At 25.4% G+C, this 27,103-nt stretch overlaps 3 protein-coding genes across 4 annotated transcripts; 2 read left to right on the forward strand and 1 right to left on the reverse strand.

Annotated features, from left to right (window-relative positions):
• Window positions 1-1,156: 1,156 nt before the first annotated feature.
• Bma-lgc-37 (Uncharacterized protein) lies at window positions 1,157-10,475 on the forward strand (the record flags this gene model as incomplete). Of its 2 annotated transcripts, XM_043076276.1 has the most annotated exon segments (11): window positions 1,157-1,331; window positions 1,956-2,029; window positions 2,100-2,227; window positions 2,683-2,781; window positions 3,167-3,224; window positions 3,285-3,453; window positions 3,906-4,055; window positions 9,197-9,293; window positions 9,535-9,611; window positions 9,614-9,616; window positions 10,294-10,475. In XM_043076276.1, coding segments are annotated over 11 exon segments (1,212 nt in total).
• A 160-nt stretch (window positions 10,476-10,635) lies between these two features.
• Bm13867 (conserved hypothetical protein,hypothetical protein) lies at window positions 10,636-12,685 on the reverse strand (the record flags this gene model as incomplete). The annotated part of the gene is made up of 9 exons (XM_043076277.1): window positions 10,636-10,690; window positions 10,822-10,917; window positions 10,993-11,088; window positions 11,216-11,352; window positions 11,500-11,596; window positions 11,702-11,801; window positions 12,106-12,287; window positions 12,405-12,442; window positions 12,650-12,685. 9 exons carry the CDS (start codon window positions 12,683-12,685, stop codon window positions 10,636-10,638), a joined length of 837 nt encoding a protein of 278 aa, XP_042932211.1.
• An 852-nt stretch (window positions 12,686-13,537) lies between these two features.
• On the forward strand, window positions 13,538-26,186 carry Bm2454 (DEAD/DEAH box helicase family protein; the record flags this gene model as incomplete). Its single annotated transcript, XM_043076278.1, has 32 exons — window positions 13,538-13,672; window positions 13,771-13,896; window positions 14,159-14,317; window positions 14,524-14,751; window positions 14,827-15,061; window positions 15,346-15,427; window positions 15,705-15,897; window positions 16,089-16,175; window positions 16,358-16,573; window positions 16,757-16,902; window positions 17,012-17,163; window positions 17,613-17,743; window positions 18,048-18,269; window positions 18,630-18,846; window positions 19,081-19,217; window positions 19,328-19,435; window positions 19,614-19,715; window positions 19,913-20,080; window positions 20,269-20,516; window positions 20,671-20,884; window positions 21,231-21,428; window positions 21,598-21,779; window positions 21,980-22,165; window positions 22,343-22,538; window positions 22,668-22,779; window positions 23,139-23,191; window positions 23,506-23,643; window positions 23,875-24,120; window positions 24,414-24,530; window positions 25,123-25,272; window positions 25,618-25,731; window positions 26,025-26,186. The coding sequence occupies 32 exons, from the start codon at window positions 13,538-13,540 to the stop codon at window positions 26,184-26,186; spliced, it is 5,160 nt and encodes a 1,719-aa protein (XP_042932212.1).
• Between the last annotated feature and the right edge of the window lie 917 nt (window positions 26,187-27,103).

Below are 27,103 nucleotides of genomic sequence, written 5' to 3' on the forward strand. Positions count from 1 at the left end.
TTCAAAAATTATTTAAATTTAATTAAAATATTTTTAATAAATCAAAAATATTCCATCGTGCAAAAAAAAAAAAAAAAAAAAAAATAAATAAATAAGGAAAGAAAAAAAAATTCTATAAAATTTGTTGAGAACAATTTAAAAAAAAAAAAAAAAAATTGAAATGATTTGAAACAAAATTGAATTTGTTGAAGAATGAAATTAGTTAGGAATGATTTGACATTGATGACAAATAATTTATTGAATGCGACAAAAATGAATAAAATTGTTGAATGAATGTCTATTTTAGTAAATTAAATTATTCATACTGAAAGAAATTTTAGCTCTTTAAGCTTTAGAAATAATGCAAAAAGAAAGAAAAAAAAAAAAAAGGAAAAAGTAAAACTAATTTTTGTCATTTTGATAAATTTATTTTCTTTTTTTTCTTTCCCTTTTTTAGTATTATTTTATTTAAAGATTAAATTGCTTATTTTATGTTTATTTTAACTTAATTAATTTTCAAATGTAAAATTATCATTTTTTTTAATTTTTATATGAATATTTATTTTTTTTATTTTTTGAAGTAATATTTTATTTGGCAGATTAAATTACTTTAATTTTAGATTCTTGTAATGAATTTTGAAGTATATTATTATTATTTTTGTATTTAATTAGCTTGAGGGGAGGGGGGAAGAAGGAAGAAGAAAATGATAAATAATATAATTTAAATTTATTTCAGGTGATAAATGATATAATTTAAATTTATTTCAGGTGATAAATGATATAATTTAAATTTATTTCAGATGATAAATGATATAATTTAAATTTATTTCAGGTGATAAATGATATAATTTAAATTTATTTCAGATGATAAATGATATTGATATAATTTAAATTTATTTCAGATGATAAATGATATAATTTAAATTTATTTCAGGTGATAAATGATATAATTTAAATTTATTTCAGGTATAAATGATATAATTTAAATTTATTTCAGGTGATAAATGATATAATTTAAATTTATTTCAGATGATAAATGATATAATTTAAATTTATTTCAGATGATAAATGATATAATTTAAATTTATTTCAGGTGATAAATGATATAATTTAAATTTATTTCAGGTGATAAATGATATAATTTAAATTTATTTCAGGTGATAAATTAATTTCTTTAATGATTTCATTTTTTACATTTATTCTTTTCACTACAATATTTCAATATTGTAATTTTAATAGACTGATCCGTGGTGATATCTTATCACCCAACAAAACATTAATTTATAATATAACACAAATTCTCGATTCAATTCTTTTCAATCATGATCGACATTTTAGACCAATTAATGAAGGTTCAAATTAGTATTTCTATCTTTTGCATAAATGTTATCTTTAATTAATTAATTAAAATTCATTAATGATAATATTAATTGAAAATACATAATGGATTATTTATTATTTATTAATTTATTAGCATTAAAATATTAAAAAAAGAAAAAATTTAAAGTAAAAAAATGCAATTTTTTTTCTTTTGGATCACATTGAAATAATTAATATTTGTTATTTGAGTACTTATAATTCATTTGTATGAAATTTTTTTTATGAATAAATTATTAAAATTTGATATGAACTTTTATTGAAATTGTTTATGTATAATAAAACAATATTCTATGCTTTTTTATTTATCTAACATAAATTTACATTCATTTTTATCTAAAACTTTAATTGTAATAATCAATAAATAATTATTTTTAATCAAATATTACACTTAAAGTAAAAAAAAAAAAAAAAAAAAGAAGAAACTTTGATTATATATTACATTTAAAAGATAATTACTTTAATCAAATATTACATTTAAAATAAAAGTAAAAGTAACCCTTAATCATCTTTTACATTTAATCATTAATTACTTAATCAGTCAAAGCAAAGTAAAATTAATTACTTTAATCATTTAAAGTAATTAACAATATTTTTAGATCCTTACTCACCATTACAAGTTGAAATTGATATTTCTGTGCGTAGCATTGGACCAATATCAGAACAGAAAATGGTTTGTTAATATCAAATAAACATTTCATATTTGGAAAACAAAACAAAACAAAAAAAAAATTTAATTTTAGGAATTCTCATTAGATTGCTATTTCCGTCAGAAATGGTTAGATCGACGTTTAGCATTTGAAATGTTTGATAAAGCCAAGGATTTGCCAATATCTAATAAAATGCTAAAGGATATATGGAAGCCAGATACGTATGGTATTTCGATTTCATTTTAAATTTATAAATAAATTAGAATGGAAAAGAAAATTTTTAAATTTTATTTTTCAACAAAAAATAGAACAAAGAAAATAAAAATGATAAATCTAATAAACAATTTAAAATTAAAACAAATATTAAAATATTTTGAAAAATTTTTAATTGATTTTTTTCTTTGAAATTTTCATATATTTCTTTTGTGTTATAAAATTTTGAATGAAATTTAAATTAGTAAATCAAATATTCATTGCTATTTAATAAAATTAGTTTAAGTCATTTCAATCTCTCTTTTTTTTTAAAATTACAGCTAAATAATTAAAAAAAAAAAAAAAAAAAAAAAAAAAAAAAAAAAAAACAATTTGCTAAAAAGAAATTAATTAAACTAAAAATTTTTAATGAATAAAATTTAAAAGAAAAAAAAAAAAATTATAAATTAATGAAACATTTCAGTTACATTCGAAACGGACGACACTCATATTTACATACTTTAACAGTACCAAATATTCTTTTTCGAGTTCGTTACGATGGACAAATTCATATATCACAAAGGTTTGTTTTAATTTTATTTTTATTTTTTCAACTTTTTTTTTGCCTATTTAATAATTTCTATTTGCATAATTAATTATTACTGTTAAATTGTTTATTTATTGTTAAAATAAAATAATAAGCATTTTGCATTTAACATAAATAAATAAAATAAGTAAGTAAGAGAATAAATTGCTGAAAAAATTTTTCAAACATAATTATATTTTATAAAACTTATCAAAAAAAAAAAACAGATATAATATTTAGCTAACTGAACTATAATTCATAAAACTGCTAACAATAAGTAATTTTTATTTTTTAAAAAAAAGATAATTGATTTTCTTTGTTTATTTATTTATTCATTTTTTTTTTTTTTTGTTAAAATTTTAATTAATTGTTGGTTTTATAGATTAACAATACAAAGTCGTTGTGAAATGTTTTTCAAAAAATTTCCAATGGATTATCAGGTTTGAAAATTTTTTTCTATTTTTTTAAATTTAAATTTTGTTAAAAAATTCAAATTTAAGGCATGTCCAATTGAAATTGGTAGTTTGGGTTATTTTTCAAAAGATATTATTTATGTTTGGAAAAATGTTGAATTAGACATAGCGATGAGTGATATGCTTGCACAGTATCAATTAATTGATATTATTAAAACATCACACAACTGGTCTATTCCACAAAACAACAATTTAAGTAAGTTTAAAATTAAGTTTAAACTTTTTTTTAAATTTAAAAAAAAATAATTTTCTTTTTTTTTTTTTTTTTTTGGTATATGAATAAGTATATGAATGTAATGAATGCATTTAATTTCTTTCTAAATGATTGTTTTTTAATGTTTTTTTTTCTTTTTTTTTTTCTTGAATCTATATTTGTTGAAATAGGTTCTAACAAAAAAGTAAAAAACATTTAAAAGGAATGAAAAAAGTAACTAACTGATAATTAGTTAATGAGCTAATTTAATTTTTTAATAGCTATTAAATAAATTTTTATAAACATTCAAAAATTGGTCATTTAAATTTAAAAGTAAAATTTTAATATCTTCAAATAAGGAAATAATTTATTTATTGAAAAAAAAAACGAAAAAAGAAAATTAATTTTTTTTTTTCCTTTTTGTTTACTTTTTGTTTTGTTTTACTTTACTTTAGATATATCTGTGCTTAAAGTATACTTTAAGCTTAAGCGACAACAAAGCTTTTATATATTACAAATTTATACTCCGTGTACATTAATTGTTATTGTATCGTGGATTAGTTTTTGGATTAATAAAGAATCATCGCCAGCACGTGTTTCATTAGGTTTCTTTTTTTCTAAAATTTAGATAATTTTGAGGAAAAAAAAAAAATATAACAAAAATAAATTTAATAATTGAAAGTATAATTTAAAATGTTTTTTTTTTTTTTTTTTTTTTTTTTTTACTATTGAAAATAATTTCGATTGTTTATGTATTCATAGAGTTTGTTTAATAATTTAAATTAGATAGTTGATCAAATTCTGCATGAAAATTTTATCATGTTGACAAAAATAATTTGTTAGATTATATTTTTACATTTTAATTTATTATTTATATCTTTTATAACATTTTAAAATAGTAAATAATTTAGATATTACTAGATATTATTAAATTTAATAGAGATATTACTAGATATTATTAAATCTAATATAAAATATTAGAAGATATTATTAAATTTAATAGAGATATTACTAGATATTATTAAATCTAATATAAAATATTAGAAGATATTATTAAATTTAATAGAGATATTACTAGATATTATTAAATCCAATATAAAATATTAGAAGATATTATTAAATTTAATAGAGATATTACTAGATATTATTAAATCTAATATAAAGTATTAGAAGATATTATTAAATTTAATAGAGATATTACTAGATATTATTAAATCTAATATAAAATATTAGAAGATATTATTAAATTTAATAGAGATATTACTAGATATTATTAAATCTAATATAAAATATTAGAAGATATTATTAAATTTAATAGAGATATTACTAGATATTATATTAAATCCAATATAAAAATATTAGAAGATATTATTAAATTTAATAGAGATATTACTAGATATTATTAAATCTAATATAAAATATTAGAAGATATTATTAAATTTAATAGAGATATTACTAGATATTATTAAATTTAATATAAAATATTAGAAGATATTATTAAATTTAATAGAGATATTACTAGATATTATTAAATCTAATATAAAATATTAGAAGATATTATTAAATTTAATAGAGATATTACTAGATATTATTAAATCCAATATAAAATATTAGAAGATATTATTAAATTTAATAGAGATATTACTAGATATTATTAAATCCAATATAAAATATTAGAAGATATTATTAAATTTAATAGAGATATTACTAGATATTATTAAATCTAATATAAAATATTAAAGATATTATTAAATTTAATAGAATATTACTAGATATTATTAAATCAATATAAAGTATTAGAAGATATTATTAAATTTAATAGAGATATTACTAGATATTATTAAATCTAATATAAAATATTAGAAGATATTATTAAATTTAATAGAGATATTACTAGATATTATTAAATCCAATATAAAATATTAGAAGATATTATTAAATTTAATAGAGATATTACTAGATATTATTAAATCCAATATAAAATATTAGAAGATATTATTAAATTTAATAGAGATATTACTAGATATTATTAAATCTAATATAAAATAATACTAGATATTATTAAATTTAATAGAGATATTACTAGATATTATTAAATCCAATATAAAATATTAGAAGATATTATTAAATTTAATAGAGATATTACTAGATATTATTAAATCCAATATAAAATATTAGAAGATATTATTAAATTTAATAGAGATATTACTAGATATTATTAAATCCAATATAAAATATTAGAAGATATTATTAAATTTAATAGAGATATTACTAGATATTATTAAATCCAATATAAAATATTAGAAGATATTATTAAATTTAATAGAGATATTACTAGATATTATTAAATCCAATATAAAATATTAGAAGATATTATTAAATTTAATAGAGATATTACTAGATATTATTAAATCCAATATAAAATATTAGAAGATATTATTAAATTTAATAGAGATATTACTAGATATTATTAAATCCAATATAAAATATTAGAAGATATTATTAAATTTAATAGAGATATTACTAGATATTATTAAATCCAATATAAAATATTAGAAGATATTATTAAATTTAATAGAGATATTACTAGATATTATTAAATCTAATATAAAATATTAGAAGATATTATTAAATTTAATAGAGATATTACTAGATATTATTAAATCCAATATAAAATATTAGAAGATATTATTAAATTTAATAGAGATATTACTAGATATTATTAAATCCAATATAAAATATTAGAAGATATTATTAAATTTAATAGAGATATTACTAGATATTATTAAATCCTAATATAAAATATTAGAAGATATTATTAAATTTAATAGAGATATTACTAGATATTATTAAATCCAATATAAAATATTAGAAGATATTATAAATTTAATAGAGATATTACTAGATATTATTAAATCCAATATAAAATATTAGAAGATATTATTAAATTTAATAGAGATATTACTAGATATTATTAAATCTATAAATATTAGAAGATATTATTAAATTTTATAGAGATTTACTAGATATTATTAATTTAATATAAATATTAGAAGATATTATTAAATTTAATAGAGATATTACTAGATATTATTAAATCCAATATAAAATATTAGAAGATATTATTAAATTTAATAGAGATATTACTAGATATTATTAAATCCAATATAAAATATTAGAAGATATTATTAAATTTAATAGAGATATTACTAGATATTATTAAATTAATATAAAATATTAGAAGATATTATTAAATTTAATAGAGATATTACTAGATATTATTAAATCAATATAAAATATTAGAAGATATTATTAAATTTAATAGAGATATTACTAGATATTATTAAATCCAATATAAAATATTAGAAGATATTATTAAATTTAATAGAGATATTACTAGATATTATTAAATCCAATATAAAATATTAGAAGATATTATTAAATTTAATAGAGATATTACTAGATATTATTAAATCCAATATAAAATATTAGAAGATATTATTAAATTTAATAGAGATATTACTAGATATTATTAATCCAATATAAAATATTAGAAGATATTATTAAATTTAATAGAGATATTACTAGATATTATTAAATCCAATATAAAATATTAGAAGATATTATTAAATTTAATAGAGATATTACTAGATATTATTAAATCCAATATAAAATATTAGAAGATATTATTAAATTTAATAGAGATATTACTAGATATTATTAAATCCAATATAAAATATTAGAAGATATTATTAAATTTAATAGAGATATTACTAGATATTATTAAATCCAATATAAAATATTAGAAGATATTATTAAATTTAATAGAGATATTACTAGATATTATTAAATCCAATATAAAATATTAGAAGATATTATTAAATTTAATAGAGATATTACTAGATATTATTAAATCTAATATAAAGTATTAGAAGATATTATTAAATTTAATAGAGATATTACTAGATATTATTAAATCCAATATAAAATATTAGAAGATATTATTAAATTTAATAGAGATATTACTAGATATTATTAAATCCAATATAAAATATTAGAAGATATTATTAAATTTAATAGAGATATTACTAGATATTATTAAATCCAATATAAAATATTAGAAGATATTATTAAATTTTAATAGAGATATTACTAGATATTATTAAATCCAATATAAATATTAGAAGATATTATTAAATTTAATAGAGATATTACTAGATATTATTAAATCCAATATAAAATATTAGAAGATATTATTAAATTTAATAGAGATATTACTAGATATTATTAAATCCAATATAAAATATTAGAAGATATTATTAAATTTAATAGAGATATTACTAGATATTATTAAATCCAATATAAAATATTAGAAGATATTATTAAATTTAATAGAGATATTACTAGATATTATTAAATCCAATATAAAATATTAGAAGATATTATTAAATTTAATAGAGATATTACTAGATATTATTAAATCCAATATAAAATATTAGAAGATATTATTAAATTTAATAGAGATATTACTAAGATATTATTAAATCCAATATAAAATATTTAGAAGATATTATTAAATTTAATAGAGATATTACTAGATATTATTTAAATCTAATATAAAATATTAGAAGATATTATTAAATTTAATAGAGATATTACTAGATATTATTAAATCCAATATAAAATATTAGAAGATATTATTAATTTAATAGAGATATTACTAGATATATTAAATCCAATATAAATATTAGAAGATATTATTAAATTTAATAGAGATATTACTAGATATTATTAAATCTAATATAAAATATTAGAAGATATTATTAAATTTAATAGAGATATTACTAGATATTATTAAATCCAATATAAAATATTAGAAGATATTATTAAATTTAATAGAGATATTACTAGATATTATTAAATCCAATATAAAATATTAGAAGATATTATTAAATTTAATAGAGATATTACTAGATATTATTAAATCCAATATAAAATATTAGAAGATATTATTAAATTTAATAGAGATATTACTAGATATTATTAAATCCAATATAAAATATTAGAAGATATTATTAAATTTAATAGAGATATTACTAGATATTATTAAATCTAATATAAAATATTAGAAGATATTATTAAATTTAATAGAGATATTACTAGATATTATTAAATCCAATATAAAATATTAGAAGATATTATTAAATTTAATAGAGATATTACTAGATATTATTAAATCCAATATAAATATTAGAAGATATTATTAAATTTAATAGAGATATTACTAGATATTATTAAATCTAATATAAATATTAGAAGATATTATTAAATTTAATAGAGATATTACTAGATATTATTAAATCTAATATAAAATATTAGAAGATATTATTAAATTTAATAGAGATATTACTAGATATTATTAAATCCAATATAAAATATTAGAAGATATTATTAAATTTAATAGAGATATTACTAGATATTATTAAATCTAATATAAAATATTAGAAGATATTATTAAATTTAATAGAGATATTACTAGATATTATTAAATCTAATATAAAATATTAGAAGATATTATTAAATTTAATAGAGATATTACTAGATATTATTAAATCCAATATAAAATATTAGAAGATATTATTAAATTTAATAGAGATATTACTAGATATTATTGAATTTAATATAAAATAATACTAGATATTACTAAAATTTAATACAGATATTATTAGATATAGCTAAATTTTAGGCATAATGACAGTACTTTCGGTGTCAACATTGGGTTTCAGTTATCGATCTGATTTACCAAGAGTTTCGCATTCAACAGCTCTCGATATTTATATTATGTGAGCAGTTTTTTTCCTTTTTTTTTTTTTTAAACATTATTTTCTTGTTTGTGACAATTTCTAAACATTCAAAAATTCTTAACTATTTTTTCTTTTCTTTTTTTTTTTCATACAGAATTTTTTATAAGGAACTAAATGTTATCATTCATGGTAGGTATAAAAAATGTAAATTATAAAATTGAAAAAAATTTTTTTCCTCACTTCAGATTATTTAAATTGATTCTTTTGAAATACTTTTCAGTTCATGTTTCGGATTTGTTTTTGCTGCAATGATTGAATATGCTATTATCAATCATGTAAATACAGCTAACATCCGGAAAAAAGTAACACTTTCCTCCTAAATTCCAAGAATTTTAGACCAGTTTGTAAATATTCGAAGAATCCATTTTTTAATATTATACGGAATGAGTAAAACTACTAACATTTTTCTTTTTCATTTTTAGGATTTGATAAACACTTAAGAGGTAGGAGAATTTCAAAAGTGAAATTCCATAATCTTAAAAAAAAAAATTGGAAAAACCATCAATATATTTTAAGTCCTTCCAGAACCAATCACAAAAATTAAATTATCGATTGCTTTATGAGCAATTCAAATCCTTTATTTCCACTAAATGCTATTTAATTAGTGAAAAAATCACTTACTAGATATCAAAAATATGCACATTACCAACACCACTAGTGCAACCGAAACATAGTGCCATTACTTATCACAGAACAATGATTCCAAATTTTAAATTTCAATCAAATCGGCATTTATTCACCTCAAAGCAGATGCGTTCAGGTGTGAAACTTATATTTCATTGCTTTTATCCATTTATCACTGATGATACTTTTGCATCGAAAGATCAATAACACTTACTTACTCGAGAATTAACAGTAATATCAGATCAATTGTAAACTTCAATTAGTAAACAAAATTTCTGGTTAAAGGACTAAAAATTAATAACAAACTATTAAATGCTAGTGGAAACACACATATGAAAATTAATGCAAATTTCAGTGTTTCATCGAATTGCCACTGAAGCAAATGAAAAAATGAAAATAAAGAATGCAACGAATGTAGTCAATCGAATAGATTCTGCTTCCAAAATTGTTTTCCCATCGCTCTACATTTTATTCAATATTATCTATTGGCTAGCTTTTCTTTATTGGATTCCCGATGAAATAAACAACCTCATTTAGAAAGTAACTGAAAAGTATTAACACAGCATTTTCAAATCTTTTTGGTGTAAGCTAAGAGAATGTCTTTCACAAAAATATTTCAGTTGTTTTATCATACGCAATAGAAACAACAAAAAAAAAAGATAAACAAATAAAGTATCAAAGTGAATTGATGCGTGACTTATGTGAAACGTCTCCTTTTCCGACCTGTATATTTCGAAGACGCACAAACATCTCTGAAATATGAAAATTCCTGCACAAATTTAAAAATTTTGTAATAATTAGAAAAAAAAAAACTTTAATTTCCACAATTCTCATATAGTTATGAGCCTACTAATCGTAAGATTTGAAATAATAAAAAACATACTTTCCGTGCTTTCGGGCACGATCTTTTTTAGCCTCTATCCATTCTCTTGAACGTTTAAGTAATTTTCGTCTATCTCGTTTATCATTTTTTCTTGATCTAAAATGAAGCAATATTCTTTACATAATCTCCAAATCTTGTAGGGCAAATATTCATAATAAGTTTTCAAATTACCTCCTTCCAATGTTTAAAACTTGATCCACTTCTTCCTCTTCAGTTAATGCTTTTGGCAGCTGTTGTATACCACCAACCATCAACACCAAATAAACTCTTTAAAAAAATCATTCAGTTTACTAAGAACAAACAAAAAATAACAAAGGATAACAATTCGCTTCCCAAAACACTACTTTTTGACAGCAACTAAAAGTTAGGAAAAAACATTTAAATATTAAAGTACTTTTTGGCTTTGGCGCTATTAGGAAAATCAATAACAACGCCTCCAGTAAAGCCTGCTTTTGTTGCCTGAGTTGTTATAAGTTCAGTTTGACTAACGGTTTCAGGATAAAACTGGAATACAGCACGGGTACCGCGACTCTGAAATGCTCTTTACCCTTTGAAATGTTATTTAATTCAAAAACAAATGTATGCCTAATGCAGTGTGTTTCATATATATTTTCATTTTATAAGAATATAGAAAAAAGGAATATAAATGGGAAGAAATCAGTTCCATTAAATTTTTACCATGCAAGCGTATAATGACTGGAAGAAATGAAGTAACCGCTTTTGTGGGCTCTGTTCTCGAGTGTTTGCATGACAAAGCCACTGAATTGCAGATATGCTAAAAAGAATTAAAAATTTCAAACATTAAACTCAGTTGATTAAATTTTGGAATAAACCAAATAAATTAAATTCGGAAAATCTAGAAAGCTTAGCCATTACTTACCTTATTGCACCATCAAATATACCCGCTCTAAAAGGCAAACCATCGCCCATATCTTTCAACACAACATCACCATCGACTTCTCGATCATCAACGGCAACTTCTAAAATCCTATGAAGTAACAAAAGAAGGAAGCTTACAATTTATGCTACTTAATGAATGGATCCTCAGATGAAAGTATTAATTGCTCGTTGTAACTATACTAATAATATACAAAAAGTCACCATTATGATTAGTAATTAACATTTAAATCCTGATCATCTAAATTTAGAACTGCCACAAAGACTTCCACTGAAATAGTTTCTCTCATTAGACATCAAAATTGTTAGCTTGAAAATATCAGCATTCGAGTTTTATTTATTTCACAAGGAATACGATACTTCATATGAAATAAATTTAGAACGTACTTAACATTGCTTCACTAATATCCACGCCAATCCAGTTATGACCCATTTTTGTGACAACTTCTCCACTCAATCCGGAACCACATCCAATGTCCAGCAACAACTTTGGAACATTATTATCCGGAAGAGCAAGCAATTCGATAGCTCGTTCCGTCATACGCGTTTGAATTTCAATAATATGTGAACTAGAAATTTCCGTATATTAAGAGGACAAGTGTGATTAATGAAGAAATGCAGTGTTAATACATATAATTAAACAATACGGATAAAAACTTTAAAAAAAAAAAAAAAAAAAAACTTACTTTTGTGAGTATTTAGCAGCTTGAGCATCATTGTAATACTAAAAGAACAAAATGTAACACAAATATTACACTTTAACCTAATTGAATGATTAATTTCTTTCAAAATATCTTTTAAAATTTGAAACAAATTTATCTTCCTCTATATTTCTATTTCAAACATCGTTAAATCACTCATTACAATTAATTGCTTGTAAAAAAAAAAAAAAAAAAACTCGGTCGCTAATATAGAATTTTAGCTAACAAACCAATTCCGGAGGACCGGTAAATTCTGGACGCGACATAATACAGGAAACACTTCGATTCCCTCTTAAATTCTTGTAATAGCCCGTTCAATTTATTAATAAAGAATAACGCAAGTATCACATATAAATTTGAATATTTAATTTCAAATTCGTAAAGTTTTTCGCTTTTTCGATTAAATCTGAAATCTGAAAACTTTTTAAAATTGTGTGACATCAGAACATGACATTGTTTATAATAAGCACAAAAAAAAAGAAAACAAAACAAAAATGAATCTTTAAAAAAATGAAAAATACGGAACAGAACTCAAACGTAATTGATCCGTATTCATTGCATAATCCGTAACTTTTTTTAACGTGTCGGTCCGTTAGAGAATGTTTTATTAGGGCAGTGACGTCAGATTCGTTTTTCCTGAAATATCTAAGTTCGTTTCATCAGTAATCACAGTGTGAAATGATGAGGTCAAAGAGTAGCACTTCAACTCTTCAAATAAATTTTCATCGATTTTATTGGTTTATAATGGATTATATAAAAATAAATTTTCTATACAATTCTTTTTATTTACATTTTCCTTCATAGTGTTCAGGCTGTGTTCAGGTTATATGTCATTTTTTTTTTCTCATAAGATTGAAAATATTGAATATTTCTTGAAAAAGTCTGATAACATATAATGTTTTCTGAGGAGCTGAAGTGTTACTTCCTAACAACGACCTAAAAAGTTAATATACATCGATATGTTATCTTGAAAATGATTGTATTGAGGACTATGTATTGTTTCCGTAATTTCTGCAAAAATCCTCTATCCTTTAATTTCAGTTTGTTCATCATACTGCATTCCAATACAGTTGAACAGTTATCAATCAATAAGTAGTAAAGCAGTCTTTCTGAAGACAATGTCCAATTGGGACAATCTGGATAAATTTATCGAAATGGATTCTATTCCAATCAAGAAAAGTGCTATATCAAAAATAGCAATCAATCCGGAAGAGGAAAACGGCCTCTTTACTGAAGAGAATAACGATAGTGATGTGAGGATTTTTTGATTATAATTATAATTGCATTTTGGTCAGATGCTCTAATGCAATACTTTTTGATATATTTTTTGATTTTCGTTTATTATTTCTAGACTGAAGATGGAATGTCTACATCAACTTCAAGCAAAATCAATATTGAGTCAGAAAGCGAGGATGAGGGAGCTGGCGACATTGTCATTACTAATGATTTCACTGTAGGTGACGTGAACCTAGTTGAAGTAAGTTGCATTGGAAATTTATCCATCGGTTGAGTTTTTTTTCAATTTCTAAAATTTATTGAAGAATTGAAGTAGATCTCTTGTAGTCAAGTTAGTTACGAAATTGCTCAAGTTAGTCTTAAGTCCAAACTGGTATATGCGTTCCATAGTAGTACTTTTCTGTTTTCGGCTAAAATTGGTTTCAGATATTCTTCTCTGGGAGAAAGACGATTAATTATTTCTTTTGTCTTAAAGAGAGATATACTAATGTTTTACCTTGCAGGTCTTAAATCGTTTCAATTCAAAGTATGATAATATAATCTCCGAATTTGCGGATGTAGAAATATTTTTAATATCGCTGGATGGGTTATTAATCGAACTTACAGCACACAGTTATTTGAATTGGACGTTAGGCGGACAGACTATCATTATCGCAAAACAAGTAAAAATTCATAAATTTGTGTTTTGTTTTGTATGATAGTCAGTAATCTGAAATTAAGTTAATTACTATTATCGACATCATTAATTAATAATCTTGAAGCTTTGTTCAGATAATCAAATAAATCCGTGCCATATAGCCACGGATAAATAGCTACAGCATATTTTAACTCTACCAGTTCAGGTCTAACATTTTTTTTTTTTTTTCAGATCGAGATTTTATTGAAACAGCTTTCAAATCTTGGCGGAAAGTTCAAATTAATTTGGTTTACGGATTTATCTGCCATCTATGTGAAAGATACGATCCTCAACTTTCTGCGTAGTTTCGTTGCAGCTTACTTGCTTCAGTCTCAATGGGCAGCAGATGTTGATCATTTTGCAAATCCTAGTGATTCACTTTGGTTATCTTACTTGCACGAGTTGATGCCTTCATTTTTGGTACGCAGTAATTCTTTCTTATTTCCTTTATGGTTCAATGTTATTCCAAACAGAAGAATTTTATGCGTTTTCCAGCTGATTGGCGTTGATGATGTGTCAGAAAATGTAGTGGCTGATACTGCGTTGGGTTTCAAACAGCTTCTTGCTTCAATAGCGCTTCAGGCGCTTGCTTCAACTATTCCCGTCGTGTATTTAAATGGCCTCGTCGTAAATCTTTGTTCAGTTTACAGTCATCGTGTTGAACCGCACATGGTGGATTTCAAAGGATGGACCGATTATTTAATCCAACTGTGGGTTGAAAAAAAAGATGGTTAGAGTAAAATTATTAGTAGTTCGAACTGCTGATGATAACTTTATTTTATTAGTGTTTTAATATATTACTGACAATCTTATCAAATTGTAAATAGTTTTGTTCTGCGAAACTGAAGTGAAAATTGTTAGATTCTACAATATTTTGAACGTCCTTAATTAATAAGGTGTCCGGCATATTGTTTTAATTGTTTTAACAGTTTGTTCTATCTTTTTTTCTGCTTTTCCGACTTATTTTGTAGCCTGAATTCTTCATTGTATCACTTTTTACAGAAATACTTTCAGAAGTTCACAGGAATATTAATTTGTCAAGTTGCAAAAGCGTTTCACAATTATGGGCTCAAATTATTGGAGATAATAAGAAAAGGTTGTTGCTTCATTTTATCCAATCTTAATTATTTGTAACAAATCATGCTTAAAAAGTGTTTGATTGAGAGTTATGTTGATCTTAAATTTCTCAAAATTATGCTAGTCTTAATTTTTTTTTTTTTAATTTTGGGGTTACTTTATTTGTAGATACGGTAAGACAACGAAATCTCTCTTACTTAGAATTATATCAGACATACATTTCGGCTGAAACTTAAACTAGAAATTGTGTTCTGGTAAACAACGTTACCAATAAAAATGGGATTTGTATGTTGCAGTGGTGGTTTACCAAAAGAATCTGATGCATTAACATCTGCAGTACTTATTTCCTCATTGATTTGTGAACGTCGTGGAACAGAGCGTCGTTATTTTGAAGAAAATAAAGCTTCGAAAAGAGGCATCGATTTTATCAAATTCCGAAGAACATTGCTTAATTCTTGTTCTTCTTTTCTGGATACACTTGATATAAAGGTATATTCTTTTATGAATATATGTATTTTGTAGATTTTGCATTAAAGTAGAAGGTAGTATAGCAGCACATGTTAACAGAAACTTTAAAAAGAGTGGAGTTTAATGTTTTCTTTAATTCATCTTCATGTTCTCTTAACTTTCTTATTACAAACTCCAATAAGCTTGTGAAATTTATTGCATAAATTTTACAGCGGCATCCATTGTCTTTCTCATTAATCGATCTTTGGGACGGTCCTTTCATAGCGGGAATATATGATGCTATAAATTCTGGTGTGAAAGTAAGTTTGCTTTTTCTTTTTTTATTTTGAAATTACGCAAATAAAATTTATCCTCTGCTAATGCATCTTGAAAAAGTTCTCAATATCAACTTATAAAATTTAATATTTTAATACTTAATACAAAATTTAATTTTCCAAATTTTAAGAACTTTGTTTTTCGTTTTACATATATTTTTTTGTAGGTTCTTCCATATCGACTTCAGCAGGAATTTGCTCATCTGCATAAAAAAGCTTGTCTGGAGCTGTCTCTTGAAGTCGATATAGATGATGCTTTATTTGATTCGGCTATAAAAGAGGAGAATTCTAAGAAGCCTGCACTTCTTCCTATTAATTCTGCATTGCTGAATCTATACGCTCCAGAAATGCTAAGCGCTTTTCCGAATTATAGCCAGGAAATGGTAGAAATAATTTGCTTTCGAGCTAAATAAATTTTCTGTTTTTGGTTTTTTTTTTTTTTCGATTTTCTTCTTTCTTTTTCTTTATGCTATATATCAGTATCAGAATTTTTGGAGTAATGCTAAAAATTTGTTGCACTTGATGACATCTTTTTACATTTGCCCTGAATTAATGTTTCATTGAAGGAATCATCCACTTTCAAACAATTTTTGATGCGTGTTAAATGGCGTCTCGATGCTATTGAAGAGCCTTACACTAAACCCGAAGAGCGAATTGATAATGAATACCGAATGAAGAATAAGAATAAGAACAAACAAAAGCTTAGCAAATGGTCAGAATTACTGTACCCTCCAGAAAAATACAATTTTCTGATTTTTTTTCTTTGAAAATTGCTGATTTTCTACAACGTTTATTGAATTTTGATCCATAACTGTATGCAGGTACGAATTCTTCGCTGAATCGCTTGAAGGGCGTGGATCTAGTTTGCTAGTTGATTTTTCACGTACACCACGTGGATTTGCTTCAAAATTTACTGATCAAACTGATAAAAAGAAAGAGAAACAGCAGTGGCAACCAAAAGGCAAAGGAAACGGTACGAAAATCTCTTTTTTAACCACTTATATTTCATTATTATTATATCAAAGTATTATATATATCAAAATATTATTACTCTAATATTCCATCCATGCTTACTACGATTTTAATTATTCTCAATTCCTTTTTGAGAAAAGGAGGCTGTATGACAGCTTCAATTTGTTTCACATACTGTTTAACTTCTATAGCAATAAACCTTTGTTCAAAAATTATCAAAAAAACCAAGTGAAATAATGATAGAAACTTTTTCACTTTTATTTGGAACAGATCTTCTTTTATTGCTTGTCGGGTAATATTTAGGAGCACATGTTTAGATATTGGAACATTATACTATTTATTCGAATGATTCAAATAGATTTAAAAAAAGTTTTTCGCAAAAATTATTGATGTGCAAAATAGAATTTGACGAGTGTTTGGAAGTCAGTGATATGTGTGAAGCTTTTTCAGGACCAAAAGGTAAAGGAGCTGTTAAATCGAAAAAAGAATTAATTTTGGAAGCTAATCGGAATAAAAAGAATGAAAAACTTGCGGAAGATGAAAAGCAGATGGTTCGATTCGCAGTGCAACAGGGAAAAAATGTAATTTTTAATAATTGTTGGGATGATAGCCATAACAATAAAGGTGGAAAAGTGTAGTATTAACTTGATATAATATTAACGCAAGGTGTTTTAAATTAGAATCTAAGTATTTTACATCCGAGTGCCGAGAATGCAGAATATTCTGCCATGTGCTTTATTCTAATGCAGGCATAAAACAACGCAGATAAAAATGTGATATCTTTCAATCTGTAATAGGTATTTTGTTATAGTTCTTTCAAACTGTAACGAAATTTCTGCACCGTTTAAATTTAGGATTGTTTCTATGTTAAATTGGTCTTTTTAGGCAATGTTTATTTTGGAAAACTTGATGAATAAACTCGAGTTGGGCTCATCTAGAGCTATGTGTATCTATCAGCAAATGCTGCGTATGTCAGAAGACTTTAGTTCTCTGGAAGGAAAAGATCTCTTGGAGAAGAGAAGGATTCGAGCAGTTCCTATAATCAATAAATTGAAGGATCTCTTTACACTATATTGGCAACACCTGGATGATAAGCAAAAGGAATATGTATGCGCTTTTTCGAAACTGTTTGACTTTAGCTAAGAAAAATGCAGTGATTATAGCTTTCTTCGACTTTTTTAAAAATTTTTTTTTTAATATTTTTCTTAACGTATTGTATAATTATAGAGGAACAATCTTATCAACAATGACCAGTAGATAATTAGTTAATATTTCTTGACCCTATTCAGAGAATTATCTTATTCCTTCTTTTCTTTGAATTTTATGGGATATTTGAGACATATTATGCACTTAATACTTTCTTCATTCTTTTACTACGATAATATGTCACAATCAGATTTTTGCGGAGCAATGATTGCTTAATCGTCTGCAGGCAATATTCGTACTAATGATTTCTTTCATTTTTAGGTCACTGATTTATGGGTTTCGCTTGGATTTGAAAGAAGCAAGAAGTCAACTGCTTTTTCTGAAAGCAGATTAACATTGAACATGAATATGATATATTATCAGTTAGCTTACGGTGGTGAAATTATCGATATTCGGTCGGATCCGCAAAAGGACGATCGTGTAACTGGTTTCCAACCAGATGCATGGCAGAGACGTATGTTGGATGCTGTGGATAAAAGTAAGTTTCATTTATGAAGTTTTTTATGTAATTGCAAATTTCAGTCTTTAATATCTAACAGTAGGAATTAAAATGAGTTATGTATCTAGTGTTTCATTCTTCTTTCAACATTTTTGCATTCATGTTAAGAATTATTCGATCTATTTCACATTTATCAAGATTAAAGAATGAAGGTTACAAATTTGCTTCCAGAATCAGAATCAAGTCTATACCTATAATTTTAAATACTTTTAGATCACTCAGCTGTTATAATTGCTCCAACCTCTGCGGGTAAAACTTTTGTATCGTATTACTGTATAGAGCGTGTATTGCGACAAAGTGATGAAGATATGGTTGTTTACGTTTCGCCCTCCAAGGCACTTCTGAATCAAGTATTTGTTATAAACTTAATTGGTTGAAATTCATTTTATCTGTATATGTTTATTGAAAGTTGGTGTACATTCATTATTTGTAGTTTTTTCCTGTTCATAAATAATTATAGGTTTGTGGCTCAGTGTACGCTCGTTTTCATAACAAAACATTAACTGGTGGAAAAACACTTTTTGGAACGCTTTTGTTAGAGCATTTCGAGAATCCAATGAATTGTCAGGTGCTCATTTTATTTCCGATATTTTCGGTTGATGATTAGCCGATAACCACCACTTTATTCTTATTTTGTAGATTTTTAACATACTACAGTTTCAAAAGGTGAGCATAAACTTTAGTGAAGATTTGTTGGGTTGATACTTTTGTTTTGTTTTAATTCTGACTGTCATGATCAATTTTAGGTGCTCGTCACTATTCCGGAGTGTCTTGAAAATTTGCTTTTGTCAACTAATCCAGTTGTGCAGGCAATGATCGATAAAATTAAATACGTCATATTTGATGAAGTAAATGGTTTTCTAGCTTTTGCGTTGCGTCTTTACGGTCAGAAATTGTGTTCAAAATTTAAATCATAAAATTCTATTTGAACTTTTTCTTTCTACATCAAAATTGATGGGACAAATGATAAAGAATAAAAATAACATGATAGCTAACACTTATATGATGATACGTCGAGGTTAAATTCTTTTTGATAATTTTCCAGGTTCATTGCATTAGCGCTTCTCCAGATGCTCATATTTGGGAACATCTTTTGCTTCTTATTAGATGCCCGTTCCTTGCTCTTTCAGCTACTATCAGTAACGCAACGGTTCTTCATCAGTGGTTGCAGTCCGCTGAGAAAAGTAAAAATATATGCGCACCTTTAAATGAGGTAGGTTTGCGTTTTTTTTTTTTTTTTTTCTTATGATTTCTAACAAGTTTTCATTACATCTTCTGTAATTAATTTAAAATGTGAAATTGGTTTTTGTTGTTATTGAGGTTTGAAGTTCTGTTGTTTTGACATTCTCCGCAATCCTATGCTTAGGCATCAAGATTTCTTGCAGTTGATCTTGTGTTCAGGTTGAATTAATAACATATGGTGAAAGATACTCGGAATTGGAACTTGCTGTTCAACGGATTAATCCGACAATTGATACAGCAGTTCCTGATGGAACCGCCGTGAATTCAATGGTTCAACATTTTATGCCGTACGGGGTGTATAAACCGGTGAAGTTGTCAATGTTTGGCATTCCCGATGATCAGCAGTTAACTGCAAGACAAATTCTTGATTTATATCATGCTCTCGCCGAAGTGGATCCTGTAGTCAAGTAAATTTTCCTCTCATCTTCTCTTCTAAAATTTACACTCCATATCTTGAGCTATAAAAGCATATAATTTTTAAATGATTATGAATTTTTCACTTTTCTTGGTTAAATCCTAGTTAAAAGTCTCTGTAAATGAACTCTACATACTTCTGCATAGGGAAGAATTTGAACCGTGTTCATTTTTCAACTACAAACTTGGAGGCGAAAAGATTTGGCTTACACGTGAAGATATTAGACGTTTGGAGGTTGCATTAAAAAATCGGTTTTTGGAGTGGCTTGGAATAAATCCAGAAAGAGCCAATAAAGTTTTGCAGCAAATTGGTAAAAATGTAGAGCAAGAGTTAGACTTCAGGAGCAGACCATTTGATCAGGTTTGATTTGAAAACTCAAAAATTCGTTGTACAAATATATTTGTTAGATCGTTTTAATGTCCTGTTTCGAGAACTTCTTTTCGACGGGATATGTATTTCTAATTTACTGTATATTAATGAATTACCAGGATGTACATTGTAAGATTTTGATCTTTATAGATGGAAACACATGAAGTTATATATCTGAGAAGACTATTTATGCCTTCTAATACGAAATTTGTCAAGAAAATTGCATTTTAAGTGCAAAATTTGCTTCAGTGAATTAGGTTATAAGGAATGAGAAGCAGTATCTAAGTTGAAATTTAGTTTCTGTATTTTTCATTTCTCCAAGTACTGTTTTTTCTAGCGAGCTGCAGCAATGAAAAGCATTGCTCCTTTAGTTTTGGAGTTGCGTGATAAGGAATTACTTCCGGCAATTTGTTTTAATGAAGATCGTCGAATGTGCGAAAAATTAGCTCAGCAGTTGTTCGATTATCTTGAAATGCAGCAAAAGGAATTCGAAGCTAGTGCGGAATACAAAAAATATGAAATAAAAGATGAAGAAGTAATGAGAGTTCTAAGAACTTTGAATTTAAATTTGTCTATCATTGAAACATACGTACGGATGTTGAAAGATTTTGCAGAATTGGTGTATGCACAAAAGAATCAGTCTTTTAGGCCAAAATCAACAACATGATACATAAAAAATGATCGATAAATGGTTTGTATTCCAGAAAATAGCGAAAATGATGAAAAGAAAGAGAGATGCTGCAGCAACAAAGGAGAAAAAAAAGTCGAAAGCTGTAGATAAGTTTGAGAGAGCTGAAACGGAAGAGCTAGAACATAAAGAGCAGGTTGTTGATGATTACGATCCGCTTGCTGCAATGAGATTGCGGTTGGATATGGTTTTGGAAAGGTATTTTTTCCTTTTTAATTTTATTTCATCTGTAAGTACTTTTGTATGATTGAGTCAACTCGAAGTAATTTGAATGAAACGACTTAAAGCCGGATTTAACGGGAATCCGGATGTTTTATAAATTGTAAGAACTATGATTCTTGATAATACTAGTCTGCATTTGAAAATCTAGAACCGATATTACTGTTCGGATTATTTAGATTTAAATTGCATGGTCGGCAGCGTGATGTGGATTTGTATCAAAAAGTGACTGCAAGATTGACAAAAGATCGAATATCTGGACGGGAAACAACAAAATTATTATTTAAGCTCTTTGAACGTGGCATTGGTTTCCATCATCCCGGTTTGAACTCTAAAGAACGCGGTGCAGTTGAAATCTTATTCAGGTTATTTTCATAACGTGATTAGTAGACTGATAAAGTAAAAATGATTACTTCGTTATTCTTTTCATCATGGATTTTGATTTGTGCTTTTTATAAGAAATAATTTCATTCCATTTTTCTAAAAAGCAATGCAAATGGATTACTTTCTAAGTTGAAATTTTAAAGCACTCGCTTTTATAGATCTGGTCATTTGGCAATTTTATTTTCGACTTCAACGTTAGCACTTGGTATCAATATGCCATGTAAAACTGTTCTCTTCGGTGTTGATGATGCAAATTTGACACCTTTGCAGTTTCGGCAAATGTCTGGACGTGCGGGTCGTCGTGGTTTTGATCATTCAGGCTCAGTCATTTTTATGTCAATACCAACTGCAAAGGTTTACTTTAATATAAACATATACATGTGTATTTACTCATTTGTATTTATATTTATATTAAAGTAATTTCTAAAAATATCAAAGTTTTGCTGAAGCAATTATAATTATTATTATTTTTTTTTTTTTCAGATAAGGCGCTTGTTGACAGCGAGTTTGTCAACTTTGCGTGGAAATTTGCCATTTACAACATCTTATATCCTACGTCTTTTCGGTTACATACACCAAGAAGATAGCATGATGAGTAAGTTTGACGTTTATAAAACTGTATACATTTCATTAGCATATATTCTGCTTCGCACTCAAATATTTTATTTTCACTCACAGCAGATTGAATAATAGAAACATGCAGTGTCGTACAAAATAATTCTTTCTTTTTTAAATTCATAATTCTAACTTCCAGGCCATTTAATATACTTAATACCAAGCGATACATCCTATTATTTGTCACTTGGTATTAAATATATCTGTTGAGAATATAAGGCACTTCAATATAAAGCACTTTCCATTAAAAGTTTAGTTTTCAAGTGGCGAACTTCAAGGAAATTTCATATCTTGTTTATTTTTTCATTTGATTATATATGATTTTTCATTGCTTTCCAGGTAAACTACGTTCAGGAAATCAAAAATTCTCACCGTTTGAGCTAAGATTACAAGTGAGTTTCATTTATGTGTTATTATGTACTTAGTATTATTATTACGTATAACGGTTTCTGTTCCATTCTACGGTTGTAGTTGCATGAACTAAAATCATATTAGCGTTTTGATAATCCTATAGTGAAAAATAATGTAGTTTGAACTGCTAGCAACTTCCCTCCTTCTGCTATCTGAGATAACGAATGAGAATCGCGAGAAATTCTCTTATTTCGAAGACAGCTAAAAATTATGCCAAATGAAGAAGTAGGATTATACTGCTTGTTTTATTTTATATTTAGACTATTGCACACATTTATCACTTGTTTTTTTTTAGACCGTTTTGTCTTTCTTGACAAATTCTTTTATTCTTTATACACGTGCCGAATTGTCATCAACAGTGCAGAAGCAGCTCAGATTGTACACACTTTTTGCTGTCCAAGTGTTACGTTCTCTGGATTTATTGAATGAGAATGTTCGTTATTTTTTTCTATTTCTACTTGTTTCCTTGTTTTTTATTTTCTTTGAAATTCGATTGATTATTGTGCTGAGCAATGAGAGAGATTAAGATTGAAACAATCGTATAAATTTGGTATTATCCACCATACAAATTTAGGTAAATTATGGGTTTGTAGTCTCATTAAATATTTGAAATTATCACACTTTATTCAGGTATAATATTTTAACGATCAAATTATTCATTCAGGGTGAATTGAGCGGTTTGGCTTCTCTAGTATGCCATTTATCAGGCAACGAACCAGGTAATCTCCTTTTTGCACATCTTCTGCAGAATGGTGTATTTCACAACTTGTGTCGTGATAACACGGTATCAAGAGAGGAAATGAAAAGTCAACTGGTCCTTATTTTTGCTCATCTGTTCACTAATTTGCGACTGCCCCTTAATTGGAACCCGGATGACAAGAATTCCTATCCATCAGCAGGGGAATCAGAGGTTCGTTCATATTTTACATAATTTTTTAATACATTTGTAGCTGCGAAGAAGAAAGAATGATGGACTTGACAAACTTTTTAATCTCGAATCTTCGAATTAAAAAAAAATTTATGACAGTTAATTGCCTAGAATAAAGGAATGATGCGACTGTTTACTGTAACATAACAGAAAAGAATTGGAAATTGATTATTTGGTAATTTTATTTCAAATTTTATTTCAAATGCACTAGAAAAGCACTAGTACTAATTCATTTCTTTATTCAAAGAAGTTATTTTTTTTTCTGAATTTTGCAGGTTTTCTTAAAACCTTTACCCGAAAGTTGTACGCGCTTAATTAAACAGTACGCCAACAGGGTGGAAATTTTATATCGAGAATTTATGCGATTAAATGATCCTAACAAAAGACTTCAGGTAATTATTTGAAATTGATAACTCTTGTAATGTGCCAGCTGTAGACTGTCTAGATTATTATCAAGGCTATATTATATATTGATACTTCAAAATATATTTGTTGCTCTACGAGTAATAGTTCATGAAACCAGCCGTTTTTTCGAATAAAGATTAGCTTCGCATGATGCAGACATCAATTCAATTAAACTTTTTATATTTGAATTTTGAGTTTAAATAGACTTTGACCATCTATTGAATAGTAAAGCAATTAAGATCATACAGTAAATTTTGCTGCATGTTATCCATACGTTGCAAGAGCAAATTGTTTTATCTATCTGAAATTGAATCGTCTATATGCCACCACTAACGATTGAAATGTCCATAAATCGGTGAATTTTTGTTAACGTTTACTGTGGTATAGTGTACTAAATAAAAGCTTTTACTGAATGCCAAGTAAAAATTTTTACAGATTCGCTTTGATCATTGACTTTTAATTTTTCTAATGCAGTAAGGCTAGTTTTAGTTTTATTTAGGATTATCCAAGGCTTTGTATTATATTTAAGGAATCCCATTATTGCAATTGATATTATTTTTATAAATTTAATTGTTTTAGGGTGATGTATTCTCGCTAACAGGTTACACCGATTCATCAGTTTCAATGTTCTCATCAAGTATTGTTCATCCATTCCATGATTGTTTGCTTTTTGATGAATCATTTATACCAGCTCGCTGTCCATGTCCAGTTGATCATCGTGGTCGAAAAGTAAGGGTTTTTTTATTTCTTTTTTTTTTTTTCGACTTTGTTTATGAAAATTTTATCGTTTGACAAATCTAAGAATGAACTTTAATGTTCGATAAACAACAAATTTATAAGTTGTACTGAACTGTGATTGAATGATCTAAATAGTGTGCAATTCTTTGAATAAATGCATCCACGAAAACGAGTGATTTGTTTGCTTCAGCTTTATTTAGGTTCAACTGCATTTTTAAATTTAATGCATATTTAACATTTTCTTTTTTCTTTCCGCTGTATCTCAGTAGAAAAGTTGATTTAGACATTTTGTCATCAACTTTAATTCTTAAAAATCTGTAAAATACAACGTTTTAGGTATACTTGAATGCTTATGCAGTCGATTTTTGGCGTCTGGAGTCAAAAAAAACATTGGAACGTGATAACGGAATTAGTGAAAATAGAGTTTGGAGTTTAATTCACAATTTTTCAGTATGTTATTTTCAGCATTTTTTCATTCGTTATGAAAATTATGTCACAGCAGAATTTTATTTATTGCTTAAAGCTCAATACATATACTATATTTATGTTATAATGCAGAGACGTTAGGATTGATTTACATAAATGTCAATTTCAGTAATTGTGCAGGAAATAAAGTAAATTGAATTGTTCTAAATAAATGAAATACAGAAGTTCATGATTTTTCACCATACCTTTTATAATTTAAATTTACATATGTAATTGTAAAAGTTTTTTTTTTTTTTTTCAAAAAAGCTTTTTTTCAGGCCACTCTTCTCAAGATTAAAGATGCATTGTTAGCTATTGGTCGTTCCAAAGATCCATTTGTGGAATTGATGGTAGAGTTGGCAAATGAATATGATAAAAAATTCTGCGTTGCCTTTTCAATGAAACAAAAAAATCGTGTTTCCATAGAAGCTGTAGAATGATTTGGTTTTTTCTCAAATTATTTGTTCTAATAATGTTTCTTTCTTCTCTTTGTTTTATTTTTAGGAAATGATAGGTAGTACTACGGTGCTTTCACGTTTTTTTCTTTTCACATAGGATTTGTTTTTTTTTTTTTTTTTCTTTTCGTTTTTTATGCTTCGGAAAAGAGATCGGGAAGGGATTCTTCATTTTCAATTGCTTTTTGCCTTGTTTCAAATATTATTGATTTTCTTTCTTCTTTCAAATTAATAATTACTGTGTATAATCAGATGTTCTTCATAGTTTTGCAGCTAGTATGGTTTCTTTTTTCTGTTTCCTCTTTCTTTTTTCATATGCTTTTTATTTCGTCTTTATGTTGGAAATCTTGAAGAATTTGCTGGAGTTTAGCCTATTTTTATGACTTTGATTCTTACGACTAGTTTTGGTTATCGAGCTCATATTGTTGACGATGCAAACAGTTGTAATTTATGAATTTCAACTAATAATTAAAATCGTTTTCGATTAAGTATATTTGTTTTTTTTTTCCATCATGATTTTATGAAATCTACGAGATGATTATTTTCTGTTAATGGTGTGATGCCATTATTTCGTATATATCCGCTTGAAAGTTAGTAACTTATTGTCTAAAAATTTTAGTAATTGTACACTGATTATGAAATTTGAGATCAGAGTTGAGCGTTCAAGAATGATGGAATTACGCCTCTTATGCTTATTCTTATGAACTAAAAAAATTTCGAGAGCATATTTCTTGGTAGTAATGAAAAGTTTGAAAAAAAGAAAAAAAAAAAATATTGCGATCCCAAATTGTTTTGGGGATTGTTTTAAAACAGCTAATCTGTTGTGTCTGTAACTATCCTAATATCTGACAGGTTTATACATTCCGAAGTCCAATTTATAATTCTGTATGATATGCTGACGT

The sequence above is a fragment of the Brugia malayi genome (assembly GCF_000002995.4).
Source record: "Brugia malayi strain FR3 genome assembly, contig: Bm_v4_Chr1_scaffold_001, whole genome shotgun sequence".
NCBI classification, from domain to species: Eukaryota; Metazoa; Nematoda; class Chromadorea; order Rhabditida; family Onchocercidae; genus Brugia; species Brugia malayi.